This window comes from Rattus norvegicus, chromosome 20 (genome assembly GCF_021556685.1).
Source record: "Rattus norvegicus strain SHRSP/BbbUtx chromosome 20, alternate assembly SHRSP_T2T, whole genome shotgun sequence".
Lineage (NCBI taxonomy): Eukaryota > Metazoa > Chordata > Mammalia > Rodentia > Muridae > Rattus > Rattus norvegicus.
The window spans coordinates 30,600,499-30,625,424 of record NC_141553.1 but is presented as its reverse complement, the minus strand read 5'-3'; the positions used below and the strand labels follow the sequence as shown (position 1 = coordinate 30,625,424).

Genomic DNA, 24,926 nt, shown 5'->3' with positions numbered 1-24,926 from the left:
ACTCTCTGAGATGCTTTTGTGCCTCACTGACTGTTGAGTGTGGCCACAGGTATATTAAGAGGACCATGAACTGCTTTCCAGGGAGGAGGGAGTTCCTGAGGAGCATTAGTAGGCAACCCTTTGGAGAGGATGGGGAGGAAGTCTGTAGCCTGCCTTCCTTCCTTCCTTCCTTCCTTCCTTCCTTCCTTCCTTCCTTCCGAAGACAGGGTTTTCTCTGTATATCCCTGGCTGTCCTGGAACTCACTTTGTAGACAAGGCTGGCCTCAAACTCAAGAGATCCACCTGCTCCTGCCTCCCCAGTGCTGGGATTAAAAGTGTGCGCCACCATGCCCAGTGGCCTGCAGTTTCTTAAGAATCCAGAAGAAACCAAGAACAATCTCCTACCTACACACAAATGCAACCTGTCACAAGTGTGGGCCACAAGAGAAGGAAACAGAGAAAAGCCCTGGCTTCCCACAGGCTGACAGGGAAAGTGGCTGAGTGGGCAGAAAGGAGGCCACTCACTAGTCACACAGACTTTCCTTAAAGCCTCTGGTACCCAGATCTGACAAGCAATGGAATCTGACCGTGACAGTTCTCGTTAGAAATAAGTCTGCCTCAGCAGCTCACTACCACTCCTGCCTTGGCCTGCTCTCCCTCCTCTGGTCAGCTCCAACCCACCAGGGCTCCAGCTTGGCTACTCAAGACAATTTCTCTGTCTCTCATGTGTCTGCCACTCCCTCCCACGGAGCTGGTAGGCTCTAATCAGAGGTATGGAACTGCGTAATGGGCTGTCAGAAGCCCAGTGCCTAGGATGGTGGGGGTGACAGGCTGCGAGAGAGAAAAGTAACCAAGGCAGTGAGTTTGGGGCGTCAGAGGACCAGTACAGTACCATTCCTGGGGTCCAGGAGACGGTTCAGCTGAGTAAGATGAATGTCACAGCTATCCCCCTGCAGAATGTCACTTCCCACGAACTACACACTTCTCCAGAGGTTTGGGGTGGGGGGTTAGTTAGAGCTTTTCCAGGGACTGAAATGGGGTTTTGTCTGGGGTTTGCATGTGTTTCCAAGTAGGAAAGACCCTATTCGTAAGGCTTATTTGACAGAAGGTTTGGCCTAGCTCAGCTGCAGTCTTGCCTGTACGCTGGAATCATCTGGGACACTGTTTATTTTCTATTGTGCATGATGTATGGGTGGGGTGTGTGTGGGTGCTCGTGAACAAGCTTCTGTGAGTTTCCTGTCTCCACCTCCCATCTCTTGTAGATGTGCTGGGATTACAGATGTGCCACACAGCTGCATCTGGCTTGACGTGGGTTCTTGTGCTTGGGATTCAGGGCCTTGCACTTGCTCAGCAGATGATTTATCCTCTGAGCCACTCCTGAACCTCGTCTGCAGAGTTTAAGAACTTCCCACATCATGATTCCACCACAGGAGAGACTGGTTTAACGGGTATAGGATGTGATCCCGAGCTGGTGTGCTTAAAAGCGCGCTGGATGACTCGAATGTGCAGCTGGTGTGAGCACCATCTCCTCTCTCCATGGGGGCTCATTAGAAGGTTGTGGAGATCCTCATGGGATCATCAACCCTGAGAGGCTGTGTGGGACCGAGCTGGCAGGATGTGCCTCCAGTGTCTGCCTTACATATCCTCTGTGCCTCACTGCGGTTCCCTTTTAGCCACCGTTCTGTGCTTGGACCACGGCTCTCCTGGGGTTCTCTGTTCTAGAAAACTCCCCTCTTCCTGTATAAAGTGTCAGGAGTGACCAGAGGGAACTTGGATTAGAACCCTTGCTCTGTCCAGATGGTATGACTTTGTTCTGAAAGGTTACATACAGAGGGGATTAAATGAGAGCGTTCTTGAAAAGCCCTCAGAAAACATTTAGGCATGAAGTGGACAACCGGTAAATACCAGCTACTTAGGAAGCCATGATGCCAGGAGCCCCACGTGAGAAACGAGATTTGTTTTTCTTTGTGTCTCAGCTCAGTGCCTAATGCAGAGTTAATGTACCCCAGCTAGACCCCCATGTCTATGACTCCAACAGGCTGCTTCTGCCCTGGATAGGCACCCTTGCAAGGTTGGGTATAGACCTAGACCATTGCACAAACCCCTCCAGCACTCTAGGCAGGGCCAAGTGCTGGAGGTGTTGGGAGACCAATGCAAAAGTGGAGCCTAAGGGATTCACTACATAACTAAAGGTAATCTTGACATCTTGACCCTTCTGCCTCCATTTCCCAAGTGCTGGGACTACAGGTAGACATCATAATACTTAGATAGCAGGGCGCTAAGGATCAAACCCAGGGTCGGCGCATGCCAGGCAAGGACTCTACCAAGTGAGCTTCTACATGCCTAGTCCCTGCCAAACCTTCAGTTACATGTTAAACAAGTGTCAAAGGACTTCTCACAACATGCCTGTGTACAGCCAGCCAAGTGCCCACATCATCTTGGATAACTAGAGGTTCTCATTCATCAAGGTCTCACCACACAGTAGCCTGCACAGAGAATGCCATTTGGGCAAAGACTAAGTGTATGAAAGGTTTTGCCTAAACATGGCCTTGCTAGTCCCTTATGGTTGCACCTGTGCAGGGTCAGGGCTGCAAACACGACCTTCCCTCCACTTGGGTTTCAGGGCCAGCTCGTCTTTGCATTAAGTGTTGTTGAATCCCATCTGTCGACACCACAGCTGTGGTCAGAGGGTGCTTTCTTATACTGTCTGCCCAGTGACTGCAATACAGATGCCTGTACCGACCACCAACAAAATACATAACTCTGCAGGTGGCAGGCAAATGAGTGAGGTATAACCGGTGTTTGCTAATTTGCAGGTTCTTCTTTCTGCCACCCTTCTTCCCCCCTTAACCCTCTGACACTAGATAGGAGAGGAAAATAGATAGAAGGGAAAGGGGGAGGCATTATATTAGACTTCTTCCTGCTGATTAGGGGCATGGAGTTCCGTGGGGGCAAGTTTGATCTTCACCCTCAGGATATCTAATTTTTTCCTGTTTCTTCTTTGCATATGATAACTTAACAAACCACGGCCAACAACAACCAACTGACAACCAATGACCCACCATGCCTTTCAAGGCTCTAGTGTTTATACCCCCTCTGGAAAAGTCCCCAGAATTCCAAAAGTCACACAATCGCAGAAACTATCTGCTGCTAGCAAAAATCACACCCCTGCTAGAGCATGGGGCAAATCACCATCAACTGCTGTGGACAGTCTGAACCAGCCCGATATCCCACACCTGGGATTAAAACAAAAAACATATTCTTATACTATGTCTCTGTATGTTTTTTTTTTTTTAAGAAACCAAAATTCCCAATTGTCACTATAGAAAAGTTTGCCTGCCTACTGTATATGCAGGCAAACGCCATCTGGGAGGGTGCACTGTCCTTCTGCAGTCCTGGGATGTTCTGCACAGCCACCAGGCAAAGGTGGAAAGCTTTAGCTCCATCTTCCCCCTGAGCCTGGTTTGCAGGGGTAGAGGGGAGGAACATCTCAGCATTGTACTTTCAGATGTGCCAGACTAAGGGGCCCTGACTGGTCAAATACTTGTGGGGACCGTGACCTCCTCCCCTCAAGTGCTAAGAGGCCGTCGCCAATCCCACCGTTTTCCGCTGAATGTGTGCTTTGGGTTCACATGTGTGCAGGTGCACATGTGTATATATGGAGGCCACAGGACAATTTTCTGTGTCATTCTATAGCTGCTGTGCATCTTGGTTTTTGAAACAGGGTTTGTTACTGGCCTGGAGCTCACTAAGTATGTCAAGCTGGCTAGTGTCAGGGATCTGCCTGCCCCTATTTCTCTGATGCTGGGATTATAAGAACATCAACATGCCCAACTCTCCCCCCACCTCTCTCTCTCTCTCTCTCTCTCTCTCTCTCTCTCTCTCTCTCTCTCTCTGGACAATTTGTGGGAGTTGGTTCTCTCTCCTTTCTCATTGCTGATAGCAATGATCTGGTGATCAACTCAGGGCATCAGGCCTATTATCATCAAGTGCCTTTACCCATGAGCCATCTCACCTGCCCATACCCAGCTTTCTTTTTTTCTGAGATCTCTGGGGATTGAACTCAGGTCCTCATGTTTGACCGAGATATCTCCCCAGCTTTCAAATCCTGCTGAATGAAAGGGAGTGAGGGAGAGAAAGGACCCTCATGCCAATAGACTGTTAGGTATCTAAAGCTGACTATCAGTCTGTACTGCCCTGTATTGGCTCTAATCTTTACATGCTAGAGCAAAGTCACTGTGCAACCTTGGACAACTCCCCTGGTCATGTGTGGTGATCTGAATGATAATGACTCTAGTAGACTTATAGATTGAATGCTTGACCCTCAGTTGATGGAACCCTTTGGAAGGATTAGGAGGTGTGGCCTTGTTGGAGGAGGTGTGTCACAGGAGGTGAGCTTTGACCTTTCAAAAGCCCACACCATTCCGTTTAATTCTTCCTTTCTGCCTCCTGCTTGTGGACCAGGATGTAAGCTCTCAGTTATTGTTCCAGCACCATGTCTGTCTGCCTACTGCTATGCTCCCTGCCATGATGATCATGAACTCTAACCCTCAGGAAATGGAGCCCTAGTAACTTTTATTAGTTGCCTTAGTCATAGTATTTCTTCACAGCAATAGAAAAGTAACTAAGATAACATGGTTATATTCTGCAAGGCTCTGTTTGACTCTGTACTACACACCATAGGCCACTCTGAATAGACAACTTCCTGCCTATCAGTTAGCTACAATGAGTTCTTTTAATCTATTCTTTTAGTCACTGCAGGAAATGGTGACACCCACACACTGAAAAAAATCTGGAAAGAAAGCCTTCATTTTCTTGAACCCTGGCAGTTAGGCTTGGCAACTGATACAACTGCAATATCAGAACGAGTTTCTGTCTTGGGTAGTTACCCACTGCCCAAACAAGGCCTTGCATGAGGGACTGGGGTCAATGAGTTGTCCTGTGGCTTCTTGTTCTCCACTTTCTTTTTTTTTCTTCTTTTCTTTTCTTTTCTTTTTTTTTTTTTTTTTTTGGAGCTGGGGACCGAACCCAGGGCTTTGCGCTTGCTAGGCAAGCGCTCTACCACTGAGCTAAATCCCCAACCCCTGTTCTCCACTTTCATACTTGCACTTTCCCCAGTATTCCCCAGTATCAAGGATTGAATCCTGATATTGTGGTGGTCTGAATAGGAATGATTCCCATAGATTCATGTTTGAATGCTTGGCCCACGGTGAGTGGCACCATTAGGAGGTGTGGACTTGTTGGAGTAGGTGCGGTCTTACTTGGGAAATTGCCTTACTGTTGGGTGAGTTTTGAGGTTTCCTGTGTTCAGGCTCTGCCCACTGTGGAATTCCAACCTCCTCCTTGCTGCCTTGGGATCAAGAGAAATCTTGGTTCCTCTAGCATCAAGTCTGCCTGCACAATGCCATCCTTCCTACCATGATGATAATGGACTAAACCTCTGAAATTGTAAGCAAGCCCCCAGTAAATGTTTTCCTAGAAGAAGAGTTGTCTTGGTCATGGTGTCTCTTCACAGCAATGAAATCCTAATTAAGACAGGAGTTGGTACCAGGAGTGGGATATTGCTGTGATGGGCCTTTGCATGTTTTTGCTTGGAAGAATATGGACTTTGAAACTGTGGATTAGAAAATCACTTGAATGATTTAAGTGGGGCTTAATGGGCTATCCTAGCAGGAACATGGAAGACAGTGTTGCCAAGGGTGATTTGAACTGTGAGGGCCTGGCTCAAGTGATTTCAAAGGAGAATGAATGTTGCTTAGAGACTGTTCTTGTTATATTTTGGTGAAGAATGTGGCTGCTTTTTGCCCTTGTCTGAAGAGTCTGCCTGAGGTTAAAGTAAAGAGATTTAGATTAATTGCATTGACAAAGGAAATCCAGCCTAGCATAGACAGACTCTGGACCTGTGGATCATTCTTACAAAGACAGTGTTTTGCAAATAGAGCAAGCTGTACAAGAAAAAATACAAAATATATGGTTCAAGGAGTAAAGGTGAACCAGGGAGTAGAATAGAGCTAAATCCAGATTAAAGATATAAAATAAAATTAAGAGTGGTGACCTCAGGGCAAGAGCCCATCCAGCTAAGCTTCTATCTTGTGAAAAGGATGTTCTCCAAGGAACATTGCAACCTATTCAAAATTCACTATGTGTTTGCTGTTGTACAAGGGAGAGTCATTTCACATTAGGCTTTATTATGACCTGGATATTGCTTTCATTTGGACATAGGGGATATGACTGTGTGTTAAGTAGACAAGGGATGGATTATAATGGCTCTTTTCGGTTGTCAAGTTTGACTGTATCTGGAATGAACTACCATACAGTAATGGCGAGCAAACCTGTGATCTGAATCTTGAGGCAGGAAGACAACATGCATTTAATGCATATCTGAGGTGGGATGATACACGCTTTTGATCCAGATCAACACACGCCTTTAATCCAGATCTTGTGGCACAGTGGCTATGCTTATAAAGATTTGTTAAAGAAAAGCTTAGGTCCAGGCATGGTGGTACATGAATTTAATCCAAGCCCTCAGGAGACAGAGGTGTGCAGATCCCTGAGTTCAAGGCCAGTCTACAGAGCAAGTTCCAGGACAGCCAAGCTTAGGCACTGAAGGAAGACTACAGACAATAGAAAGCTGGTGAAGATGTGCTTGAACAAAGGAGTCGAGTTCTAGACTCAGCAAGCCACTTAGCAGCTCTGGCCACGTAGCTCTGGCTTTAGCATCAAGAATAGAAGAAGGGTTCGTGGAATCTCCTCGGTAGCTAAGGGAAGTCACGGAGTGGCAGGGGTGTCCCTACACGGAGGCTCAGAGCGACCACTGCATGAAGCTATGAAGTTGCTTTGGAGACCCCGAGATGTTAGAGGTGCTAGAGCTGTGTGAGGAAAGCTGCACAGAGGAAGAAGAGCCAGCCCCAAAGAAGGAAGGGGCTGTAGTCAGCAAGGCTGAAAGGAGCTGGAGAGGAAAAGTCGGTGTTTGTCCAGCTGGATTTTGGTCTTGCTTTGGTTCAATGATTTCCATACATAGTTCCCCTTTCTCTATTTTGGAATGGTAATGCACATGTACATGTTGGAAGTATATGGTCTGTTTTTGTTTTTAATAGGGGATTACAGTTAAGCAACTGCATGGATCTCAGAAGAGACTTTAAATCTGGAGTTTTAAACAAGTTGGAGACTGTTATAGAACATGCAGATTGTTGAAGCTGAACTGAATACATTTTTTGCATTATGTTACGGCTATAAGCCTAGTGGTTTGGTCCCCATAGATTCATGCTTGAATGCTTGAGAGTAGAGCGGGGCACTATTAGGAGGTGTGGCCTCATTGGAGGAAGTGTGTCACTGTGGGAGGCAGGTTTTGAGGTCTCTTATGCTCAAGCTACACCAAGTATGGCACATAGTCCCCTTCTGCTGCCTGTGGATCCAGATGTAGAGCCCTCAGTTCCTTTTCCAGCACCACATCTGCCTGCACGCTGCCGTGCTTGCCACCATGATGATAATGGACTGAACCTCTGAGACCGTAACTGGTTTCTTTTATAAGAGTTGCCAAGGTCATGGTGTCTTTTCACAGCAAGAAAACCCTAAGACACCTTTCCAGCATGAAGACCTGAGTTCAGTCCTAGAGCTGGGCATGGTGAGAGGTGCCTGTTTTTGTTATTTGTGGGATGATGTCACAGGTGAGGCAGGTACAGGATAGAAGGAGGCCTGTTATTGGATGAGAAGGAAGGATGGGCGGGAGAAAAGTCTGAAGGGAGAGGAGACTGGAACGGAAGAGGGGAGGAGAGAGAGAGAGAGAGAGAGAGAGAGAGAGAGAGAGAGAGAGACAACATGGAAGCTGAGGTTAAGATTCCTTGCTGTACCTTTACAGGTTGTTATAAATGTTCTTAAGGGATGGATGTGTACAGGGCTTTGTATGTTTAGGTGGGCAATTATATCTTATCAATTGGATCAAAGGTTATTGTGTTGTGTGTTCTTTCATGTAGTGATTTAAGTGTAAGAAAGTATGGGTCAGCTAGAGACACTGGGCCACTGCGGAGTTGGGATGTGTTTCTGGCATGGAAACCTGCCTAGGGAACTAGATAGGTAGAGAGATTACTGCCAGGCTCAGAGAGGGGCCTTTGGCAGTGAGATACAGGATAGAGCAAAGAGGATGAAAGGCTTTGCTGACTGAGACTTAAGATATCTAGCAGATATCTTGGGGCACCGGGCAGTGCTGGATCTAGAGGGAATAAAAACAGCATTCTATTTTTTTTATAATTTTACAACAACAGTTATTGTTGGTTTTTAATATTTACTTTCATTTCACGTGTCTTGGTATTGTGTCTACATACATGTCTGTGCAATACTTGCAGGCATTGGTCTGTGGGGGCCAGAGGAAGGCGATTCCCCTGGAACTGGACTGAACAGTTTGTGAGCTGTCATGTGAGTGCTGAGAATCAAACCTGGGTCCTCTGGGAGAACAGCGAATGCTCTTGACCACTGAGCCTTCTCTCTAGGGCAACCCCTCCACACAGACTTGTAATGCCAGTGCTAGGGAGGCAGAGACGGCCAGTCCAGCCTACTTTCTGAGTACTGAGAGACCTTGCTTCAAAATGAGGGTGATGTGAGGGTGGGAATGTCGAGTGACTCTGCAGGCGTCTTAGTCAGGGTCACTATTGCTGTGATAAAACACTATGACCAAAGCAACCTCGGGAGGAAAGGGATCATTTGGCTTACACTTCATCACTGCTCATTGAAAGCAGTCAGGACAGGAACTCAAAACAGGGCAGGCACCTGGAGGCAGGAGCTGATGCAGAGGCCATGGAGGGTGCTGCTTACTGGCTTGCTCCCCACGGCTTGCTCAGCCTGCTTCCTTATAGAACCCAGGACCACCAGCCCAGAGAGGACAACACCCACAAAGGGCAGGGCCCTCCCACATTGATACTAATTATGAAAATGCCTAATAAGTTTGACTACAGCCCAAATTTATGGAGGTATTTTCTCAATTGAGATCCCCCCTCTCAGATGACTGTGGCTTGTGTTAGGCTGACATAAAAAACAGCCCACACAGCAAGTAAAGGTACTGAATCCTAACTGTAAGACCCACACATCAGGCAAGAACTCTGACACTAAGCTATAGCCACGGCCCTTGTTTACTAAATCCTGTAGTTCAGGCTGGCCTGGAATTCACCATGTAGCTGAGGCTGGCCTCGAACACCTGATATTACCTCTGCCTGGCTTTTTATCAAGCCTCTAACAAGAATGGGTTTTCCCATGACCCTTTGCTCTCTGGAATGGTGTGGGTGCAAAACAATAACAAAATTGAGGGTCACGGAAAGCCAAATTCTTACTTAACTGGGAGTCCCCTGCTTAGCAATATGAAGTCATTGAAACGTGTAATTTTTCTCCTCACCCCCACATGTTCCAGCATTGAACTGCCGGCAGCAGCGAGTGCTGGCAAGTGAGTATATAAATAATGCTGCTATGTTCCCTCTGATCTACAGCCGTGCTCCCTCTGAACCGTAACCCACATGTAGACTCCTGAGGTGGGAAGAGGATGACTTCGTGGGATTGGCACCCTGTCGTGAACACCACATCACTACTCACAGTCAGTCTAAACACTTCAGTCCTTCAGACAGCCTCTCTGGAGCACTCTGGGAGTCCCTTCCTAAAAGTGCATGCGGAGCCATCTGCCTTTCTAGAGACCTCTCTATGCCCAGGCCCTAGCGCATTTGCCCTCCCCAACTGGCGATGTCCTTTCAAGAAGTTAGTTGGTGTGTGTCCACACTGGCACCTGCAAGGCCAGATGGAGGTCAGGACACGAAGCCTCTGCCTCTCCAGAGATTGTATCTCCTCCAAGCTGTTTTGTTCGTAAATACTTTCGAGTCAGTCCTCCCTACCTGAACATACTTCACTCAGCACGTCAACCAGCCATAGACCAAAACTTGTCAGAGAAAACCCACGCCAGTACTGAGCACGTGCAGACTTCTCCTGGCGTTATTCCCTAAACCCTGTGATATCAGCTACCCACCCACTCAGCATCTTTTCTCACTGGGTGTTACACTGAGAGCTGATTCTGAGTACACCGGAGGCCACGGTAAGTTGTACTAAGGTTTTCCCCTTGTCATCTTGGCAGGTTTGGTAACCTCCAGTGTCCCGGCACCCACCCCCTGTGGATTTTGAGAGATGACTGACTGGACCACTCTCTGGTTTGGAAAATCTAGGAACCATCTCAGACCCCAGAAACTTTTAGATGACAGTTGTTTGGGCAAATACACTTTGTCCGTTTGATTGTTTTGGGGTTTTTTTTTTTCTTTTTTTCGGAGCTGGGGACTGAACCCAGGGCCTTGCGCTTGCTATGCAAGTGCTCTACCACTGAGCTAAATCCCCAACCCCTGGTTTTATTTTTTGAGACAGGGTTTCTCCTTGAAACAGCCCTGCCTGTTCTGGATCTCACTTTGTAGACCAGGCTAGCCTTGGACTCATAGAAATCCGCTTCCCTCTGCCTCCCCAGTGCTAGGGTTAAAGGTATGTGCTACCACACCTGGCATTGAATGAATATATACATATGTACTTACGTATGTATATATATACATGCATTTATAATAAACCTTAAAGCACTAGAGCTGGGCAGATATCAGCCCTCTATGCTATTTTGTCTACTTCCTTGTCAATGACCCCAAGCTAGGCCACTCCTACTCCAACAAGTGGGCCTCATGGTCATGCACTCAAGATCCACCTACCTCCTCCATCTATCTGATGGCGCCTTCTTCCTTCTTCCTCCTCTTTCTTGGGGGGTCTCTGCCTTGGACCCCAAGTCTGGGAACTGAAGCCCCACCCACCTCTCTTCTGCCCAGCTATAGGCTGTGGACATCTTTATTCGACCAATAATTTTAAATTAAGGAGCTAGGTTTGCACAACAAAAACTGACATACGTTTTAATTCACTCATCTTGAAGCAACTGGACCTTGGGATACAGAATTTGGCATTATAACACATAACAACAAACCAAACTTCAACAATTCCTCGTCTTTTTTTTATCTAAATAAAAAGCCTCTTTCACAATAATGAGCAGCGTACAATAGGGACAGAAATGAAACAATTATGAGAATTACTAGGTAGGAGTGACATTCACAATGTCCGGTCCATTTATATTTGGCACTTAGATAAAATATTCTACCATCTATCTTGGTGATGAACAAATTATTCTTTAGTCACAAACACAGACCCTGCCCCCAGAACAAACAACCATGCTTCCTGACATCCAGAAAGCTGGGGAAGGGGGAAGCAGACAATGTCACCTGCTCTGCTTCCTGTTTATCCGAACCAGGCATTCAGACTGGAGAACCTAGCCACCAGCAGAGAGGGTACTAAGACACGGAGGCGGTCTTCCAGACAAAGCTTGCAGACCACAGAGGGGTTAGCGGATACCAGAGTAAGACTGTACCATACAGCTGAGGACACGGCTGGAGCATAGGAACTGGTGGCCAGGCTGACAGGAGCAGAAGTCCAACAGTCTAGAGGACGACTTAGTATCTTTAGGTAGTTTTTATTGTTTTTTAAAGATTTGATTTTTAGTATTATGTGTATGTGTGCTAAGAGGCCAAAGGGCAACTTTTTGGTGAGGCTGGTTGATTGGTTGGTTGGTGTTAGACAGGGTCCTTCTACATAGCCCTGGCTGTCCTGGAACTCACTATGCAGACCAAACTGACTTTGACCCCTCCTGCCTCTGTCTTCTAAATGCTGAGGTTAAAGGTGTGTGCCCACTATGTTCAGTTTCAAAGAGCACTTCTGTGAATTAGTTTTCTTCTTCTACTTTTGTGTGAGCCCCAGGATTAAACTCAGGTGGTCAGGTTCTCGCCAGCTTGGGTGGCAAGCACATTACCCCTTGCCAGCCCTGGTAGATTTTATTACCATCATGGTAAGAAACACAAATTTTCACCACGACTCCAAATACACACCTGAGTGTACACAGGGTAAAACTGAAATTAGAAGACACAAAAGAAACAACTTATCATGCTTCATGTGATGTACCCTGATATTTTCTACTCTATTAAAAAATTGCTGGTCTCAACCCACTAATTTACCATTTACAGTTCCCCAGTGGATCACAGCCTGACGCTGAAAGGCTCAGCCTGACTTGGTCTTGGGGACATTAGAGGCATTCAAAGGCTATCAAATCCCTGCTCTGTGGTGGCGAGGTTCCCAGCCGGTGATCTGCAGACACTGTGTGCAGTGCACATGGGGTAGCAGGAATGCTACAGAGGAGAAAGCAGAGAGCATTCGAGTCACAGGCAGACCAGAGACCATCTACACAGCCTCACAGACATGACGCCCGAGGACACTCAGTCACTAGAAAACACTGATGTATTACCCCACCCTGAACCTCAGAAAGCTATCAGAAGTGTCCCTACTCCTCTCGGTTGACATGCTCCGCCGCAGAGGTCCCAGAATGTCCCTTCTCTACGTCCTTATTCTTCCTCTCAGCCCAGAACAGTGCCAAGGGTAGAGCAGAATCAGATGGCGGTACTAACCGGAAGAACAAGGTGGCTGGGCTGACCATGGATGCTACTGGACTCAGTCTTTCAGGGCTCAGATAGGATGCCTGGTTGGGGGGGTATCCTTCAGGACTGGGGGTGGGGGTGTCCCTCTAAGCATTTAAAGCTGGCTCAGAGCTCACTCTGCTTGCTTGGTAAAAACTTTACAGTAACTCAGAAATCTCAAAGATATTCCTGAGGCAGACCTAACAACCTAAGTTTGAGCTCCAGGATCCAAAGGGTAAATTTCTTCCTCTGTTTTGTTTTGTTTGTTTTGAGACAGTCTCTTCCTTTCTTTCTACATAGCCCTGACTGAATTTCCTAGAACTCATTCTGTAGATCAGGTTGGTCTCAACCTCAGAGATCTGCCTGTCTCTGCCTCCAGAGTGTTGGGGTTAAAGGTACACACCGCTGTTGGTATTCAGTCTAAGCTCCACCCCCACAGTTACCTGGCAATATCCAGGTATGCTCCGCCCCACAGTTACCTGGCAACAGCCAACTATGCCTGACTCATTTTGAAAGGGGCTGCTTGGCCCCTCCTCACTCTCTTCACTTGCTCTCTTGTCATTTGCTCTTGCCCTCTTCCCCTTTGTCCCTTCTCTTCCCATTCCCCTCCCCCTTCCCTCCACCTGCTCATGGCTGGCCTTTACTCCTTCCCTCTTCTACTCTTCTCTCATTAAACCTCTCTACGTGGAACCATGTTGGTTTGATGTGTGGTCTGTCTGAACACGAGCCGAGATTTCTACCCCAACCACCACTGTGCCAGGCATGAGAGAACCAACTTCTGCAAGTTGTTCCCTGACCTCCTCATGTGCACTCAGCCACATGCCCACCCCCACTCCCAATGATAGAGTAAATACGTGTAATAAAAATCCCATGGAACGCTTTTTGTTTTGTTCTGTGTTATTCAACACAGGGTTTCTATGTGTAACAGTCTTGGATGACCAGGAACTCACTTTGTTGACCAGGTTGGCCTCAAATTCACAAGAGATCAAGCTGCCTCTGCCTCCTCAGTGCTAGAATTAAAGGCAAGAGCTGCCACTGTCCAGCAGGTGAAAGGTTTTGTTTAAAAGAGACATTTCTCATAAAAATTTAGCTCTATTTCTTCCAACTCCCTTATAAGGTTCTAAGGGGGAAGAAAGTCACTTTTTAGACATCCCAAGCTCTGGCTACAACTGCGCCTGTGAGGTCCTGTGAGAGAGGAGATGGAGCCGGCAAACAGGCAAAGTCCCACTGCAGAATCCTGGTCCTTCTGTTCACCTGCCAACAGCCCCCCTCTGGCCTGCCCTTAGGTTTGCAGGCCTCCAGAAGGGCTGTGAAGGCTGCAGTATGGCCTTCTCACAGATTTGGGAAGCAGAACAACCACTGGATAACAAGAATGGATCAGGAAGACGCAGACCTGGGTGACTGGGGTGACTCAGCAGGGTATGATGGCTGCCTCTGTCCTGTCCCCCTCTCTCTCTCTCTCTCTCTCTCTCTCTCTCTCTCTCTCTCTCTCTTTTTTAGTTCTTTTTTTTTTCGGAGCTGGGGACTGAACCCAGGGCCTTGTGCTTCCTAGGCAAGCGCTCTACCACTGAGCTAAATCCCCAACCCCTGTCCCTCTCTTTAGATGAGAACACTCAACTCTCCTGCAGCCTGATGGCTACCTGAGGTTAAATGGGCACCTCTATGGCAGTTGCTGCTTAAGGACGAATTGGCGGTCTCTGCTAGAAAAAAGACAGCTCCCCCTCCCCCCTGGCATCTCTGTATCCCCAGCCCAGTTCTCTGACCAGGGCTTAAACTGACTGGGAAACAGCCTCAGCACGGAGCTCTCTTTAACCTGGCCAAGTGTGCCATGTGGACTTGGCCACAAAGGCTAATAGAGCTCTTAAGAGCCTCAACTTCAAGGAAATACATCATGGACTCACTAAGCAGTAAGCACAGGTGACATCATTACTGTCATCCCATAGAAAGGCAGAGGTGTGTGTATGTGACAGGGAGCCAAAGTTTGTTTGTCCTAGGTGTGGGGCTGTTTGTCCTAGGAGGGACACTGTCAACCCTGAGGGGAAGGAAGCATGAAAGAATCGAGACCCCTGGGGCTGCCTTAGTGAATCACTTTATGGGCCACACCCAGCACAGATATTCAGTCTGCACCCCAGTCTGGAAGAGAGACTCTCTCTTTTTCTCATCTTGAACCACCTTCTAGGGTAACCAGAGATGATCAGAGAACCAGGTGGCCACTGACTGCACAGCGCTTTACACAGAGAGCTGCACGGTGGCACTTGTCCTGACCCACCTGCTCAGCTCTGGGCTTGCCACTGACCACAGGAGCCCTTGGCCCATGACAAGCTCACCTGGATTGGCTGCAGTCATAAGCAGAGGTATCAGAGTGAGCAAGGAAGTGGAGGGCAGAGAGGAGGGAGGGAGGAGGGAGAGGAGGGAGGGAAGAGGGAGAGGAGGGATGGAGGAGGGAGGGAGGAGGGAGGGAGGAGGGAGAGGAGGGAGAGAGGAGGGAGGAAGGATAGAGGAGGGAGGGAGGAGGGAGAGGAGGGAGAGAGGAGGGAGAAGAGGGAGAGAGGAAAGAGGAAGGAGAGAGGAGGGAGAGGAGGGAGAGGAGGGAGAGAGGAGGGAGGGAGGAGGGAGAGAGGAGGGAGAAGAGGGAGAGAGGAAAGAGGAAGGAGAGAGGAGGGAGAGGAGGGAGAGAGGAGGGAGGGAGGAGGGAGGGAGGAGGGAGAAGAGGGAGGGAGGAGGGAGAAGAGGGAGAGAGGAAAGAGGAAGGAGAGAGGAGGGAGAGGAGGGAGAGAGGAGAGAGGAAGGAGGGAGGGAGGAAGGAGAAGAGGGAGAGAGGAAAGAGGAAGGAGAGAGGAAGGAGAAAGAAGAGAGGAGGGAGAGAGGAGGAGAGAGGAGGGAGAAAGAAGAGAGGAGGGAGAGAGGAGGAGAGAGGAGGAGAGGAGAGGGAGAGGAAGGAGAGAAGAGAGGAGGAGAGAAGAGGGAGAGGAAGGAGAGAGGAGGGAGAGAGGAGGGAGGGAGGAGGGAGGGAGGAGGGAGAGAGGAGGAGAGAGGAGGAGAGGAGAGGGAGAGGAAGGAGACAGGAGAGAGGAGGAGAGAAGAGGGAAAGAAGGGAGAGAGGAGAGAGGAGGGAGAGAGGAGGGAGGGAGGAGAGAGGAGAGGGAAATAAGGGAGAGGGGAGGAGAGAGGAGGGAGAGGGGAGGAGAGAGGAGGGAGAGGGGAGGAGAGAGGAGGAAGGGAGGAGAGAGGAGGAGAGGGAAAGAAGGGAGAGAGGAGGGAGAAGAGGGAGAGAAGAAAGAGGAAGGAGAGAGGAAGGAGAGAGGACAGAGAGGAGGGAGCAGAGGGAGAAAGGAGGGAGAAGAGGGAGAGAGGAAGGAGAGGAGGGAGAGAAGAGGGAGGGAGGAGGGAGAGGAGGGAGGGAGGAGGGAGAGGAGGGAGGGAGAGGGAGAGGGAGGGAGGAGGGAGAGGAGGGAGGGAGGAAGGAGAGGAGGGAGAGAAGAGGGAGGGAGGAAGGAGAGGAGGGAGGGAGGAGGAGAGGAGAGGGAGAGGAAGAAGAGAGGAGAAAGGAGGGAGGGAGGAGGGAGGGAGGAGGAGAGAGGAGGAGAGGAGAGGGAGAGGAAGGAGAGGAGGGAGAGAGGAGGGAGGGAGGAGGGAGAGGAGGGAGAGAAGAAGGAGAGGAGGGAGGGAGGAGGGAGGGACGAGGAGAGAGGAGGAGAGGAGGGAGAAGAGGGAGAGAGGAAGCAGATCCGCCAATGAGACAGAGAGCTGAGCACAGCTTAGGTGAGTGAGGTGGTGCAGATGGGAGCCTTGCAGTGAGAGGGTCCCCGAGGGACACTCTTTATGCTTGGAGACCTTATAGAGGATCAAGTGAGCCAACTCAGACCAGGCTGTTCAGGGCCGTGGGAGTGCCCATCCATGACCTAAGGGCCCTGCCTATAGACACAGGGCTAAAGTTCCTAATCACGCTTTTCTCTTCTGCAGTCTCTCTGTGGAACCTGATGCCCCTTAAAATGCCCTGCAGCTCATTTTACTCAGTGCTCAAAGAACAGATTCAGTGAGATGGCTCAGACGGTAAGGGCGCTTGCTGCCAAACCAGATGACCCAGGGTTCAATCCCCAACATGCACGCAGAAGGAGAGGACTGGAGAACTGATTTCCACAAGTTGTCCTGTGACCTCCACATGTGCTGTGCTGGCATGTGCGCACGAGTGTGTGTGTCACACACTATAAATAAATGTTATTTAAAAATGAACAACGACTAACAAACAATAGAACCAAAACTGAAAAGATCGAGGTGATCCCGAGTCGTTCCCCCCCCCCCCCCCCCATCCAGGTCAGGAGTCTTGCCCGCAGCATCCTGGGTATTCAGGCACTCACTACCAAGCACTGAGCACAAGGCATTCCCCTGCTGCAGCCCAAAACACTCAAAAGCCCACTGCCTTTAATCAAGTGGCATAAAAGGGCCATGAAAACGCTAAGGGAAATATAAGAGCAGAATCGCAGGGGATCAGAGGTAACCCAGCTGGCGTTAAGAGAAGCAGAGTGAGGGGCTAAGGCGGGGACGAGAAAGCAAGGGCCAAGCTGAGGCAGGGATGAGAAAGCAAGGGCCAAGGAGGTAAGGACACAGAGACGGGTGAGCACCTGACCTCTCTGGGGACATCAGGCTCCGAGCGGAGAGGACACTCGGTTCTGTGAGGCCCTGGTGTGACAGAGTTGAGATGGGGGAGGGCACACTGCTCAGCACTGGGAAGTGACTTACTGTGAAGAGAGAAGACTGGAGCCCAGGCAGCTGAGAGAAGGCTAGCACCTGGCAGAGGGCAGGGCTGGGCAGTGGTTATCTACCCAGGCTCACTGTCTGCTCAGGTGTCATGGCCCAGCAAACTGGAGCCTCCCTTGAGCCCACCAAAAAAAAAAAAAATAATAATAATAAATTCCAGTGGTCTACACCCTACACAGCCTCAGGCGCCGGTAGTCATGCATACTCACCCACTATCTCGTTTTCCTCCAGATTGATGGTCTCCAGCGCAGGCAAGGTGGTCAGCTGCTCTGGGAAGTCTTGAAACTGGTTTCGGGACAGGTCGATGGCCCTGAGGTGCTGCAGGCTGCTGACCTCGTTGGGGAGGCGATAGAGGTAGTTGCCCTCCAGGCGTAGCTCTGCCACAGGATTCAAGGAGGGACAGTTAGGAGGGAAGGGAGGCCTGCCCAAAGGCTACTAGGCCTGTTTCCAGTACCCCTGCCAGGACACTGAGAAAGACCCCACCTCACAGGAAGGCCCAAAGAGGATGGCTCCAGGCCTGTGCCCTTCACTGCCCAGGGCCCCTTCTGCCATTATCCCAGCAGAGGTACTGCACTTTGCTGTGTGTGTGTGTGGGGGGGGGTCTCCTGACAGAACCTGGGGCCCAAAGATACACCTGTGATAGCTCCCTCAGACGGGCCTTGTGAATGTGTCAGGATATGCCCAAGTGTAACAAGGGCTGCTGCTCTGTTAAGTGCCCTTATTCCCCACATAGTTACTACCAACCAGATAACGAATAGGTTCTTCCCCTGAAGTGGTCACTGGCCTATGTGAGGGACCCTCTTGATGAGGCCCAGACAGCACTGAGAGATGGACCAGGCCAGAGGCTGAGAGGGCAGGCTGAAGCTGAAAAGCCTCTTGGAAAAGTCTCCTGGGCCAGGTATCATAGCACGTCTTTAATCCCAACACTCTGAAGGCAGAGGCAAGTGGATGTCCATGAGTTCAAGGCCAGTCTGGTGTACAGAGTGAGTTCCAGGACAGTCAGAACAACCTAGAGAGACCCAACAATCAACAACAACCACAATCAAAAAGAAAGAAGCAAGCTCCCACTGTCTGCTGTTTTCGAGAATTTCCCTGCTGCTACATGCCACATGTGAGATTTTTCCTGCCTTTTAAATCTTTAACTCAAAAAAAAAAAAAAATCAAGATCCTGAGACGGTGACAGGTACACAAAGCAAGGACACAATGGCCACAGACAATAGGAAGCAGATTCACGCAAGGGGAGGCGGCGAAATGAATGGATTGGAAGAGATGCGCTGCAAACCACCGCGGATGTTCCTCAACTTGGCTAACCTGAGAGGTTTCCACCTGGCGGTGACTGCTTCTTAGCTCTGTTCATGTCACATGTCTGTCTTTCTTCCTATTCCATGAAAACCAACGGAAGTAGAAGGCGGGTGTAACTATGTGGCCATGGTATTACGGTCGGAAATAGGGTTAATCAAAATAATGCGGAACAGAAGGAAGGACGAGGCTCTCCTAGGAGCCCTCATAGAAGAAGAGACAAAAAACAAACAAACAAACAAAAACCAACTTAGGAGGAACAGGGCAGAGCTGTAGAGCTCTGTAGAACTACATACAATGGGAAATCCTGAGCCCTGCTCAAAGGCAAACCCCAGCCTGGCTACTCCGGCTGACTTAGGCATCATGCGCATTTAGATCCCAGTTTCCTTATCTGACACAGAGGCCGGTAGGTGCCTGCCTCGTGGGGATGTGGCTAACTATGTCAGCACGCACAGAGAAAGCACCAGGGGAGGGGGGAATTGGGTATCTGTTTCTGGAGTCGGGACAGGCTAATCCATGAGCAAGACTACAAGGTCATCCACATGCGACCTTTACTGTAGGCTATTCGTCTGTGACACGACTGTCCCAACTCTGTCTGGCCCAAAGGACATGGAGACCCTGAAATGTCATGCCATGTCCCTCAGTTCTTCTACCCAGAGCCAACTCTGTGGACGTGTGACTGATGAAGACGCATAGGGTCCCATTCCTTTGGAGTGGAATTCCGATATGCTGCGTTCTGTCTGTTTTGAGACTCAGCCTCATCATAGCTTCAGCTGGCCTCAAACTCAAGATATTCCTGCCTCAGCCTCCCAGGCTCTGGAATTGCAGGAGCGTCCCAGCATAGCTGGCTCCCACACGCCATCTTGAAAGCTTTTATCATTATACTCAACTCTGTTTTATAAGCAGCTCTGAGCTGGGATGGCTGAGTTCACATGTAGGTCTGCCTCTATCTCTGGGCTGTCTGCGGCCTCCCTTCCCTCTCCTTTGGGCCCCAGATCTGCCTGGCCTGTGCTAGGCTTGCTCTGGACTTCTGTAGCCCTCTACTTCTGGTAGGAAGCATCAGTCAGCCTGTGTTATCTCAGGCTGGGACACAGTGGTTGTCCCTTATCCCACTCCTGCCCAGGGACCCTGGGCTGCAGTACCATAGTGTACCGGGTGTAGGTGGCCAGTAAAGACGGAATCTTGGCAGAAGTGACCCTGAGCCATCCCTGCCCCAGGTATCAGGTACCAAATAGATCTTGATGCCCGGAGTTAAAAATGGAGGGATGGAGTTGTCTGCTCAAAGTTGGAGGCATCTGCTAAGAGCAGAACAGCAGCTCTGAGGTCTGACAGTGCACACACTGGCACCTGGCATCATGGGTGGCCCAGGGCAGGGACTGACCTCCTTCTGTCTTTCCTGCTAACCTTCCTGAGCCTGGCTGAAATGGGTCTCTCTGGCCCACTCACAGCACCTCTGAAAGCCAGAGATAAAGCAGAAGTTGTCTAATTCCGGGGTTTTGTGTGTGAGCTAACTGCCGTAATCGCACTTCACACGGGTTCTGTGTGACATAAAGATGAAGGGTGTCCTTCGGGTGTCACCCGAAGTCCTTATTTTCCTTACTTTGACGTTAACCAGCAAAGGAAAAGCAGCACACCAAGCTGTGTGAGGGACAGCCAGAGAAAGCTTCCTGTTTATTTTTACAGCCCTTCCCCCAGAACCAGAGTCTAGCACCCCAACTCTACAGCTGACCCAGCCCTCTGTGCTCTGGGTTCTCATAAGGCTGCTGTGATGCAGGGCTCCTGTGATGATGGCCTGCCCTGAGATCCGTACAGATCACCCTAGGGTCTGCCACGGTGAGGGTTCAGAACCTTGTTCCCTTCTGCAGGGCCTCTGTACACACAGACACATGCAGACATATGCATACGTGTACACACAGAGGCACTACACATCCACAGATACACACGTGTGCACGCACACACACACGCACACGTGTGCACGCACACACGCACACAAACACTCGAGTGCGCACAGGAACACGCCACACCCACTAGCTACACTGTAAGTCCTCTGCTCTGTTCAGGCAGGAACTTCCTGTGGTTCTTCTTTCTTTCTATAACCAGCCTCCTTCAGGACTTACATGACCACTCAGTAAGTATCCAATAAGTGATGGGAGAGGATGTCATGTGGTGCCCCCCAGTGTCCTATCTTTGATGACATCTTGAACCCGAGGTCCAATTAGTAGATCTCAAGGCCTGCTCCATGCAACCAAGGATTCCTTCAGCAGTTCATGCATATACCAGGCCTGAATCATAAGACTCCCTATCTAGTGGGTCCATTATCAGTCATCCAGTACCCAGGAGGCTCAGGAAGGAAGAGCTCTGAATTCAGGCATCTGGAATCCCATATCTCCCAAACCCTGCTGTCTTGGATACTGGTTACCAGGTTACAGTGTCGGGGGCAATGTTAGACATCTAGCCCACTGTGCCCCGGCCAAGCTCCGTTATCTCATGCTGAGCAGCCTGCTGCCTGGGGGCTCTCACACTTACAGTTTGATTGACAGATTCTCTCATTCCTTCCCTTTCTTCTTCTCCCCTTTTCCCTTTCTTTTGAGGTGATGGGATCTCCTGCGGCCAGGGCTAGCCTCAAATTCATCAGGTAGCAGAGGACAACCTTCATCTCCTGATTCTCCTGCCTTCACCTCGCAAGTGCTAGAACTACAGGTGTGTGCCACCACACCTCGCTATATCTGGTGCCCAGGATCAGAGAGCTAGCAAACCGGGCTGACCTCAAACTGTGTGGTCCTCTAGCCTCAGCTTCCAAAGTTCTGGGGTTACAGGAGGTCCTCAGTTCCCGCCTTTTACAGTGTTCATCTCTGCTGTGTATGTGCCAGGCCTGCTGCCTCATTTGATTTGAGTGACTTCACTCAGGCACCGCCCCATCTAAAGCGGGATCCCCTCCTCTTGGTCAGCACCCACCTCCGGAGAGCCACTACTTCCTGAGCGTACCCGCCTGTCAGCATTCTGTCTGCCTCCTTCTCTGAGGACATAAACTGCCCTAGAAGCGTCCCAGACATTCCAGTCCACAGTGAGCACTGGGAAATACTGGGCAGATAAACAGAAGGGCAGGGAACGGATTTCAGTGTCACCCGCACAATCCTGCAGCATCCCAGCTCCCAGTGCATCGGAGCTCTTCCTTACACTGATGTGTTCTTTTCATCAAAGAGAACAAAAGAAGAACTATTATTGCTTGCTATAAAAAGTACTGTTCAAGTCTCACTGAATCCTGGCAGATAAGGACTCCAGGCCCTAGGCAGACGACAGCAGGGGGAGGTGATGAGGTCATCGCCCAGAGGCGGCTCCCTGGAGCATCTCGGCAGCTGGGTATTCATTCCCAGGAGGGTGAGCCCACCTTCTCCGGCTCCTCAGACTCTGTGCAATGTGATTCTCCAAGCTTCCACTTTGCAGAAACATGCTGCCCGGCTGCCTCTTTGGTCAGTGAAGCCAGACAGCTCACGTAGGAGTTGGCAATTCTGAGCAGTCCACACAGCAGGGGTAATGTGACACCAGGCCATCGAAGACACTGTTATTAGTGTGTGTGCACTGTACATGCATACGAGGGTGTGGGCACAGGTGTGCAAGGGTGCTCCAACAGAGGCCAGGGGACCACGTTTTGGATGCTGGTTCTCTCCTTCTGCTGTAGGTTCTAGGGATGGAACTCAGGCTCTCAAGCTTGTCTAAGTAAATCATTCTGCTGCCCCAGGTTTTATTTTAATTTAAAAAATTTTTGACTTGGGGATTGGGGATTTAGCTCAGTGGTAGAGCACTTGCCTAGCAAGCGCAAGGCCCTGGGTTCGGTCCCCAGCTCCGAAAAAAAAGAAAAAGAAAAAAAAATTTTGACTTACTGTAACTATGTAGGAGGTGAGTGTGTGTCTGTGTGTCTGTGTGTGTGTGTGTGTGTGTGTGTGTGTGTGTGAGTGAGTGTGTGTGTGTGTGTTGGGCCTATACATTAGTAAATTACAATGTCACCATGCCCAGTTTATACAGTGCTAGAGATTCAACCCAGGGCCTCATGCTATGCCCTGCTGTCCTGGAACCAGTTCCATAGAGCAGGCTGGTCTCAAATTCACTAAGATCCACCTTCTTCTGCCTCGGAGTGCTAAGAAGAAAGGTGTATGCCACCACACCCAGACTGACTTTGATTGACTGATTGATTGGTTTGTGGGGTTTTTTGAGACAGGCTTTCTTTCTTTTCTTTTTTTTTTTTTTTCTTTTTTTCGGAGCCGGGGACCGAACACAGGGCTTTGCGCTTACCCCAAGCGCTCTACCACTGAGCTAAATCCCCAACCCCGAGACAGGCTTTCTTTGTGTAGTCCTGGCTATCCTGGAACTTGAACTGTAGACCAGGCTAGTCTAGAACTCAGAGATCCTCCTGCCTCTGACTCCCAAGTTCTGGAACTAAAGGCATTTACTGTCACCACCCACAGACTGACTTTGAACCTCAGGATACCCGGCTTTAGAGCAGTGGTTCGGGGTTGGGGATTTAGCTCAGTGGTAGAGCGCTTGCCTAGGAAGCTCAAGGCCCTGGGTTCGGTCCCCAGCTCCGAAAAAAAAAAAGAACCAAAAAAAAAAAAAAAAAAGACAAAAAACAAAAAACCTAGAGCAGTGGTTCTCAACCTGTGGGATGAGACACCTTTGTAAGTTCAATGACTCTGTCACAGGAGTCACGTACCAGATATCCTACATATCAGATATTTACAATTCAAACAGGAGCACAGTTACAGTTATGAAGTAGCAATAAATCTAACTTTGTGGTTGGGGGTCACCACAGCATGAGGGACTGTATTACAGGGCCTCAGAATTAGGAAGGTTGAGAGGCACTGCTGGACAGCCTGTGTTTGTGAGCCCCATGGTGTACAGCCACTTGCTGCAGGACGGGAATAAGAGCAGAGGAGCCTCTCTCCCCTGGCATGGGGCTGCCCTTCACACAGACATCCATAAATCCTGCAGGAAAGATCTATGAGTGGAGGCCGGGAGGAGCCAATCCTGTGGAGGATGAAGAATTATGTGGCAGTGCAGGCATGCTTTTATTCCCAGTCACAGAATGACAGTCTTCAATGCTGGGGCCACCAATCACCTCCTTTTCTGTACCTCTAATGGCATCTGAGAAAAGAGCTGAAACCTACCATGTCCCAAGTAACATGGAAGCAAGTGTTTGCAAGTGTTAATAAAATAGTCATGCTATCACCTGCATACAGTATGTCATGTGGAGGTCTCAGACCTGCTGCTCCCTAGATGGATGTTTGCATACACAGACACACACACACACACACACAGAGAGAGAGAGAGAGAGAGAGAGAGAGAGAGAGAGGGAGAGAGAGGGAGGGAGAGAGAGAGGGCGAGGAAGGGAGGGGGAGACGGAGAGGGGGAAAGAGACGGAGGGAGGGAGAGAGAGAGAGCATTCAGGAGAGTAAGACGTGCACACGCTGCAGAGGCTGAGGGAAATTCTCCTCTCTTCGTTTTGTTACTTGTAATTTCCTGACAGGATCATAACTGTTATTAAGGGGGAAAATGATGAACTTTATCAAACCAATTCAGGCCTGAGTCTAATCAGAGCCCCAGCGTGACTCAGACATGTAAGAAGTGTGCTTTCCCTGAAGGCAGATTATAAGAAAGCTTTCTGGTAGCTCGCCCTGGAGCTAGAGCATTTATCTATATATCTTTCTCTCTGTATGTGTATATCTATCTATATGTAAGAGCATGTATGTGTGTATGTGTGTGTGTGTGTAATTATCTATGCTAGTTTATGTGTCTCTTTATGTATTTACATACCTGTGTTCCTATGTCTGTATCTATATACTTATGTTTCTATATTTGCATTTATCTGTGTCTATATCCCTCTATGTCTATATGTATATATACACATGAATATATCTATGTCTGTATGTATCTATCATGAATCCATCCATATGTTCATCTATCCATCTATCTCTTCTTGTTTCTGAATACTATGGGTGTTCTCTGAAGGTCTTAGTGGTCTCATCCCACAGCCTGTTCACTGGGGACCTCACTTTCCTCACAACTTTACAGTTCTGCCATCAATCAATGCAGAAATGGCAAAGGTAGGGTCATCTAACCTGGGAAGTTAGAGCCAAGAAGGCTCTGCCTAGTGCCTGGGGGGTAAGAATGATGGCTGTGGCAGCACCCCTCCCTCACTTGCTCAGGGAAGTAAGTCCACATCATACTGGGCAGGGAATCTATTCATTAAAGAAATGTTAACTACCTGGGCTATGCAGCATAGGGTCATCCCCCAAGATTGGAAGGGATTGGTGTCAGCTGTACTAAAAGCTGGACAACCACAACAATAGTTATCCTGGTGGAGGCACAAAGACACAAAAATAC

At 49.3% G+C, this 24,926-nt stretch overlaps 1 protein-coding gene across 5 annotated transcripts in view; it reads right to left on the bottom strand.

The window, feature by feature from the left end:
- Positions 1-24,926, bottom strand: part of Lrrc20 (leucine rich repeat containing 20) — a 108,254-nt gene that overhangs the window by 15,174 nt on the left and 68,154 nt on the right. For all 5 annotated transcript variants that reach the window (XM_087598158.1, NM_001109171.1, XM_087598157.1 and 2 more), the window contains exon 4: positions 17,459-17,626. In XM_087598158.1, the coding sequence (XP_087454284.1) occupies positions 17,459-17,626 (168 nt within the window). The remainder of the gene's footprint in view (positions 1-17,458; positions 17,627-24,926) is intronic.